The sequence below is a fragment of the Xenopus laevis genome, chromosome 2S, assembly GCF_017654675.1.
Source record: "Xenopus laevis strain J_2021 chromosome 2S, Xenopus_laevis_v10.1, whole genome shotgun sequence".
In the NCBI taxonomy this organism is placed as follows: Eukaryota; Metazoa; Chordata; class Amphibia; order Anura; family Pipidae; genus Xenopus; species Xenopus laevis.
Window position 1 is genome coordinate 150,918,048 of NC_054374.1, and position 8,943 is coordinate 150,926,990.

The 8,943-nt window shown below is 36.1% G+C and overlaps 1 protein-coding gene across 1 annotated transcript; it reads right to left on the reverse strand.

Annotated features, from left to right (window-relative positions):
• Positions 1 to 262: 262 nt before the first annotated feature.
• Positions 263 to 7,374, reverse strand: mmp8.S (matrix metallopeptidase 8 S homeolog). Its single transcript, NM_001095034.2, is given in 10 exon segments — positions 263 to 560; positions 1,143 to 1,246; positions 1,508 to 1,667; positions 3,165 to 3,298; positions 3,397 to 3,514; positions 3,828 to 3,989; positions 4,121 to 4,246; positions 4,511 to 4,659; positions 5,126 to 5,370; positions 7,203 to 7,374. Coding segments are annotated over 10 exon segments (1,401 nt in total). The 5' UTR covers positions 7,305 to 7,374; the 3' UTR covers positions 263 to 459.
• Positions 7,375 to 8,943: the final 1,569 nt, after the last annotated feature.

An 8,943-nucleotide genomic window follows, 5' to 3' on the forward strand; every position in this document is an offset into this window, starting at 1 on the left:
CCCAGTCCGACACTGCTTATGAATAACATAAGCTAATTACAATGTAAAAAGGTAGACCTGTGGTGTTTTTATATGGTCACAGAACTCCTTGGTGTGACTTTTTATAACTTATAAATAACACTGTCAATGGATATTGAGTACCATCTGTCTATCACCAGATGTTATTAGCAATGTTCCTCTTTTAGCTGAATGCTAAACACACACACACAAGCAATTGTGTATTTGTTGTCTACAAGAAACAAACCCCCGCTACAGATCTTTTGAAAAATGAATACATTTAATAGACTTAATATAAAACATAAATACCAAAAAATGTAGAATGCATATTATAATAATACAAAACAACACAAATATTTATGTTTATATAAATTAAAAATTAAATTAAATGTTAAAAAGAGCATAAGGTGCTTATTGAACGCTGTTCATTAGATTGCTTGCATCACTGCTGGTGTCTCTGGATTAGCAGTTCAACCAACTGGTGTGCTTTAGCAGGCGCAAGACTCTCTTCTTCGTTATGCTGAATTCGTACTGTCGATTGCCATTGAAGAAATAGAGCATTCCTGAAATGTACCACAAGGAAAAGTCAATTCAGGGATCTGAAGATTCTATTGTACCGAACATTGATTAATAACTTGACCAGCCTGATCATTTAAGTTTGTTTCTAATAATTCATGTAAAAATATATATATACAGGTATTGGGACCTGTTATGAAGAATGCTCGGGATCTGGGGCTTTCCGCATAACGGATATTTCCGTAATTTAGATCTTTATACCATAAGTCGACTGAAAAATCATGTAAACATTAAATAATCCCAACAGGCTGGTTTTGCTTCCCATAATGATTAATTATATCTTAGTTTAGAATCAAGTACAAGCTTCTGTTTTATTATTACAGAGAAAAAGGAAATCATTTTTAAAAATTTTGATTATTTGGACAAAATAGAGCCTATGGGACACGCCTTTTTCCAAATCGGATAACAGATTTCCGGGTAACAGATCCCATATGGTATATTTACATTAACCTGTTATCCAGAAAGTCATCTCCCATAGACTCCATTTTATTCAAGTAATCCAAATATTTAATAATTATTTCCTTTTTATAATGTTATGTGTTTCAACGAAAGTGAATGGGTCTACTCACCATTTGACTGGAAGACTGCTTGCACCTTGTTTGGAACACCTGGGAAACCATTAATGATGCTCCGAGGAGAGTCTTTATCCATTTGCAATTTTTCTTCATCATAACTGTAAAGGAGTAAAAATTGATAATAAAGTATTTGTCTCTCTACAAGGTAGCCATGAATGTACAGATTTGGTTACACAGCTTGGTCAATTGGACTTTACTGTCCAAGCTTTGGCACTTCAGGGTTTAGTTTGGACAGTCACAGGATGTTTTCTGTGTGGACAGAAAATGAAATCTGGAGATGTCCCTTCTTAGCATATATCTGAGGCAGGAGCAAATCTACAAGTTCATTTATTTATTTTAAGAAATGATGGTGGTCTTACCTCCAATACTGATCATTAACAAAGAAGTATGTTTTTCCCGTTTCTTCAACGTGTACAGCTGCATCAATTTTCTTTACAGTCTGGGGAAATCCAAGTTGGTAGATGCTCTTTGGGAATCCCTCCTCAATGTCATAGCCTTTAAGAGCCCAGTATTTTGTTCCTATGTAAAATCAAGGAAATGTTTCTGATTATTAACATATCTTTAAAATTCTAGCAGAATTGTACTTAGTACCGGTGACTACCTCTGCTAACATATGTTGCATTTATTTGTTTAGGCTATAAGAAATGCAAAAGATTTGTCAGGTCATTAAACCTTGCACATTGGGTCATGCACCTTCCTGGCTTCTTGTAATAACATTATAAGCACAATAACACCAATAAACATGTCTGCTGAGACTGAAGGCTAAAAATGGCCATGTAAGTATGTAAAGATCCACTCATTTGGCAAGGTTGTTGGCACAGTTTTGATCATACAGTAGGTCTTCAGGGACCTAGAAGATGAGGACTATATCCATGCACTGATGCAGTCCTCACCCAGTGGGATTTTAAATCCTGTCTAATATAAATTTGACTGATTTTTGGCCAGATACTGGTTGGGCATTCAGAGCTGAGTACCCCATACATTCGTCATGTATGGCCAGGCAAGGGAGACAAGAAGCTTCTTTAGGCCCTGTAGGTGGCATTTTCCTTCAGTATAATAAGGTGAGGAAAAAGCCTGTCTGATCCCTTTGGTAACCATTCTGCATATGAGAACTGTGTGGTGCCGGATGCCTGAGGTACGAGGCCTCGTTAAGACCATACAGTCTTATTGGAAGGTATATGTAGAATATGAGAACATTACCCTTTTGGCAGTTATTGGTTTAGTAACCCAGATGATCAACTGCATATGTGCAGTTAAAGGAGAAGGAAAGGATAAAATTAAGTAAGCTTTACCAGAAAGGTCTATATAAATACCAGTAAACACTCAAATTAATGCTGCTCTGAGACCTCTGTCAAAAGAAACACTGTTCTTCTATTGTGTACACATGGGCTTCTGTATCGGACTTCCTGTTTTCAGCTTAAACCTCCAGGGCAGGGCTTGAGCATGCTCAGTTAGCTCCTCTCTCCCTCTCCCCCTACCTTTCCCCCCTCCCTGCTGTAATCTGAGCCCAGAGCTATGAATGGGCAGGGAGAGACTCAGGCAGGAAGTGATGTCACACCAATCTAATATGGCAGCTGCTATCCCAAACAAACAGAGAGAGCTTCTAGAGCTGTTTACTCAGCTATGGTAAAACATTCTGCAGAATACATATAGTGTTATAGCTTGCATTATTGCTGCTAATCTATTGGCAATACAGTCTCTGTAACTTTCCTTCTCCTTTAAGGAACAACCTCATTTTGTTTTAGTTGGCAATGGCATGCCTTTTCCATTGCTCTTTTAGTAGCTCTCATATGCCCTTTAATGGAGTGGATGAAGAAGGCAAGTAAAAAAGTTCTAGAATATCAGAAAATGCTGAGGACTTCCCACACCAGTTGAACTGATGAAGCTGCTCGGATGAGTACTGAAACGTCTTCAATGATAACTCAGCCCAGTTGAATTACTTATATAAGATATACCATGACCTGGATGATTGAATAACTTCATATTCATCAGTGAGAAAAGTATAAAATAATGTACCTTTAAAGAGAAGCACTTGGTCCTTTTCCTGATTTTCATAGGCTGCCTGAATTCCACTGGGAAGAGAACTCCAGAATGTCCTGATCTCATGATGCTCAATTTCTGAATTATTGGGGATCTTACGCCAGAAGGATCTAAATAATGATAACGTAAATTGTATTTACATTGTTTTTGTCATTTCATGGAAACCTAAATTAACATTTATCAAACAGGGAACAAAAATAGGATTTACCTGTGTTTAAAGAACAAAATTTCCCCACGCAATGTTGTTATAGCATCAAATGTTATGTTTGGGGGGCAGTTTGTTGGGTTGCTTGGTGTTGATGGTTCAGCAGGCTTTGTCCTTGCTCCTGTCAATTGATAGAAGACATAAGTCATGGGATTTATTGAGTAAAGATATCAGGATTTTTTTTCTAAAGCAGATAAACAGTGCAGCATATTTCAATATAACATGTAAGTTATAAAAATATTTTTTTAAGCATTTATGCAAAAATATGTTCTTGCTGCACTCATGTTATGCAGAGTCTCAGTCTACTTTTACTGGGTCTTCACTGTTAGGACCTTCAATTGATTGTTCATTGCCATTGAATTACGAGCCCAAAAACTAAAATATTGTACACGAGTGTCAAGATTCGCAAGTAACTGGACATTGTTTTTCCTTACCATATAGCGACTGGATTCCATTGACGTCATCCTGAGGAAGCTGGAATGTACTGGGATCGACGTAATGGTAGGTTGGGTACATAAGGGCACTAGGGTCATTAGAATGGAAGAGCCCAAGTGAATGACCAAACTCATGAGCAGCCACAAGGAACAAGTTGAAACCTTCAGAAAAAGTGAAAGTGCACATCAACATTTGGTATATTTTCAATTATGCAATGTCCCTCATCTTCCCTGTTTAATCTCCTGGGAGCAGTGGGTTGCCAGTTGCTTTTAGGGAATATATAAAGACCTACCAACTGATCCACTTGTCCAGTCTTCGTCTTCGTCAAAATGTGCATCCCCTCCAATGTTATTTCCAGGGGCAAATGCATGTGCCAGGGTACCATAGGGGCCATCAAAAGGATAAAAATCATTATGAACTGTAGGGAAAGAATATTAAGAAATATTATTGGTATTTGTAAAAAGTACAGTAGAACCCCCATTTTACTTTTTTCAGGGGACCAGAAAAAAAGGGTGTAAAATCCAGGAAAATGTAAAATCAGGAAAATGTATTATGCATAATATATAGGTGGGACCACAAAACAACAATGTAAAATGACGGAAAACTTAAAATCAGGGGATGTAAAATGGGGTTTCTACTGTAATTACAGAGACTGTACCATACATTACAAAATAATAGATACCTTGAGCTGCAAATGAGATCTCAATATCAGCGACACCATCATTGACCCTTGTGAAGGTTAGTGGGGTAACATCACTCCAGACCTTGAAAGCCTTTTGAATGGCCCGATCCACCTCCTCCCTGGTCATATCTGGGGTATAGTTCAGAATTCTGCGGGAAAGGTGTGATTAAATTAGTAACATAATCATAATTCTATAATATGTATGAAATTCTACAACTGGACAGTTTTCTTTGATTAAATATTATGAAATTACATATTTTAAAGCTGCTATGGGGTTGTTTCTGCCCTTGTTATGTCAAGCACTTTGCTAAGTAACCTGATGAGGACTCAGAACCCTGCAGTGATCCAAGCCTTGGGGTTCAGATAACTGCAGTCTAAATGCTCTGTAGAGCTAGTATCTCAGCTATAAAGTGGAACAGAGCTGTTGCTTTGTGAAAGTAAAGCAATTTAGCATTAAAGTCATTTGATCAAATGTAACATATTCAATCCTTATGAAGCATGGACAAATGTAAGTGTCACTAGCTAGTTGGCAGCAACGTAGGTAAATAAGATTCCGTTTGACTTCACAATAATAGTTATAATATGTTAAAGGGGCCTTTATACTCCGTTGTGTACCTGTATGTCAGGTCTTTCTTCTTCCACACAGGGTTTCCAGGGAAGGCTCTAAAATTGCCCACGTCAGAAATCCCACAACGAGGTTGTTGCATCACATCTAAGGTTTCTTCGTCCAGTGTTCCAGTGACCTCCAAACCATAGAAGTCTTGCATTTCACGGATTTTCTCTGAAAATGCATTGCTGCCCTTCTTTTTTGCAAGGCGGAGCCCGTCTGTCTGAAGGCTGAAGTATTTTTTCAAGAACTCCTGGGAAGGTGTGAAACAATGGGTTGAGTTTAACACCCTACTGCAAGAAACTTATGTTTCTCTAAGTGATTAGTAGACTCTTTAGACTCTTGATTCTATTGTATTACTACTACTATTGTATTACTACTTGTGTAAATGATCAGCTAGGCAGGATGGCTCTTGTTGCCAGTTCCTGGTGCCAATTTTTAGACTTCAAAATAATCAGTTTCCTACAACTACAGCATCTTTATAAGATTTCAAATCATTAGCTTGTTTGAAAACAACAAAAGTGTTTACTGAGTACATGTTTTAAATGCTCTGAATGACTGCGTTCTGGGTGGAAAGTTTTGCTTTCATCATGAGAAACAACTTGCCTTAAGGCTACTAAAAACATTTACACACTGTACATTCCAATAAGGTTGTTTTCCTATGAGCACACATTTATGTTAGCTTAGTTAGCATCAAATCCAATGAATAGTTTTCATTTTACTGTGCTTTTTACTAAGCCTTGGGTACTAACAGTAAATCTGGAGGTTAGCTTATTAACTGATTATACTGTAATTTCACTATGCACTAAAATCAGTTCTGTACTTTGTATTGTATTGTAAACCTTGCAATAAAAGCAATAGATAAATAGCTAGAAATAGAATAATATATGGATAGACAGACAGATAGATACCATAGGCAAATAGAAAAAGAAACAGGCAGAGAAAAAAAAATTCAATTGGATAACAGACTTAATATAGTAAATAGACACATAGGGGATTATTTACTAAACTCTGAATGCCAAAAACCTGAAAACTTCATGTTGTTTTAGTATAAAATCCAAATTTTTAGTGGATTCTTTGGAATTTATTTGACCCCAAGGATGGAAAAAGTCTGAATCCGAAAATCCGGTATCTCAGACCTGCTGAGGTTGCGTATAAGTCAGTGGGAGAAGTCCCAACAATTTTTTTATCTGTGCTTCTATTCTTGCAATAATCCGAAGTTTTAGGGCAAAAATCAGAAAAAAATCAGAGTTTTCGGTTGGAAATTCCAACAGATTCGTAAAATTTGTATTTTTATCGGATTTTTGGGAAAGTGCATTAATAAATAAGACAGAAAAACCCGTGCGGATTTGGTTAGAGTTTTTTTTCCAGAAAATATTGAGATACATTCGGACTTTGATAAATAACTCCCCATAGGGTATGGGTAGGTTTACAAATAGGCCAAATTATATATATATATATATATATAGATATAGATAAATAGATATAAGACAGAGAGAGATAATAGATGGATAGATAGATGGATGGACAGATAGATAGATAGATAGGATAGATAGATAGGATAGATAGGATAGATAGATAGATTAGATAGATAGATAGATAGATAGATAGATAGATAGATAGATTAGATAGATAGATAGATAGATAGATAGATAGATAGATAGATAGATAGATAGATAGATGGATAGATGGAAAGATAGATAGATAGATGATATATAGATATTAGATAGATAGATAGATAGATAGATAGATAGATAATAGATAGATTTAGAATAGATAGATAGAAAGATAGATAGAATGATGGATGGAGAGATACATAGATAGATAATGGATGGATGGATGGATGAATAGACAGATAGTGTAGGCAGCTAGATAAAGAGACAGGCAGAGAAAACATGAGATAAAGACCAATCAATTGGATATATTGACAGATAAAAGGGTTGACAGACACATAAATGATAAATAGATTAGACACAAAGACGTTAGATCATAGATAGATATATAGATAAATAATGGATGGATAGATAGTGGATGTATAGATGGAAAGATAGATAAAAACATAGACATGAAAACCAATCTACTTACCTCAGCAAACTTCCCATCATTCTTTTCTGTGTCTGTCAGGGTCCCAGCAGGGAATGCCGTGCAACATGCTATACACAGCAGCAAAAGAATCCAGGACTTCATAGCTGCTCTTGGCTGGTTATCTGTTTCTTGGAGTTTACCGCTTCAATGTTGAAGTTTCCAACCTTGCTCTGAATTTCCATGTGTTGAACATGCCTATTTATATGATACCTGGATGCCTTAGCTAGCCCGAGGAACATGATTCATCCTTTACAGCTTCCTTTAATTCCATGTAAAAGCATGTTTTTTTTTTTTTTTCACAGCCAACAAGTTGTGACACAAGTACACAGAGTAAACCCCACCGTTGTGCAACATTTCTGCATGATGATTAAACCATTAAGAGTCTTGAGAAGAGAGGGGAATAAGTCTATTAAACCCATAGAGATATCATATAGAGATATCATATAGAGATATCCATATTCTCCTGCCTATCCGATATGTACTTTCTGCATTGAATGGACTTGTATTTATAACAATTAAAGCTGCATCAGGGGATCCTTCATAAAGGCTCGACTGAATAACTGAATACAATCATCTTATTTGATTTGACCACTGGTATTTCCACTCAGAATGTAATATAAAATAACCATAATAGACATTAATGTAAGGATTCCATTCAGGGTCTTCCCTGGGATAACATAACATTACATTTTAAGTCCTGGTATTTTCATTGCAATTTATTTATTTGTTTATTTCTATCAGTTACAACTTCCATGGTCAACTTATTGTGTTCTATGACACAGATAATATACAATAGATCCAGTATGCATTAACTGCCCTATCTGAAAAAGTACAGGAATGTGCCATAAAAATATCATTATCACCAGCTGCACATATTTATATAGCACCAGTATATTTTCCAGTATTGTACAACAAAAATGGGGTTATATCAACATACAGATTACATACATACAAATATTGTCCAATTTAGGAGATAGAGAGGACGCTTCTCCCAGTTATGCTTTCTGGCAAAGGTGCAAGATAGGTAATCTTCTTTATGTAAATTCCATTATAACATGTTCATGGTCTTGCTCCTTTAAAGGAGAAGTAAACCCTAAAAATGAATATGTCTAAATATGCCATATTTTATATACTGAACTTATTGCACCAGCCTAAAGTTTCAGCTTGTCAATAGCAGCAATGATCCAGGACTTCAAACTTGTCACAGGGGGTCACCATCTTGGAAAGTGTCTGTGACACTCACATGCTCAGTGGGCTCTGAGCAGCTGTTGAGAAGCTAAGCTTAGGGGTCATCACTAATTATCCAGCAAAAAATGAGGTTGGTCTGTAATATAAGCTGATGCTACAAGACTAATTATTACATTTTGATGCTAGTTGCACTGGTCAGCCTAATATCGTGACATTTTTATTCTATGGGTGTTATTTTAAGTCCAAATTTATGTCAATATTTTCTGAAAAAAACTCCGACCAAATCCGCACAGGTTTTTTTGGCTTATTTATTAATTCAAGAAAAATTTTGTTTAATTTCAAGAAAATTTTGTTTGTGGGAAAAAATCACAAAAAATTGTGAAAAATACAAATTTTACCATTTTTTTGGAATTTCCACCCAAAAACTTCGGATTATTGCACGAAACCGAGCACAGATCAAAATATTCTTGGGACTTCTCCCATTGACTTATATGCAACTTTGGCAGGTCTGAGATCCCAGATTTTCAGATTTGGACTTTTTCCATCCTTGAGG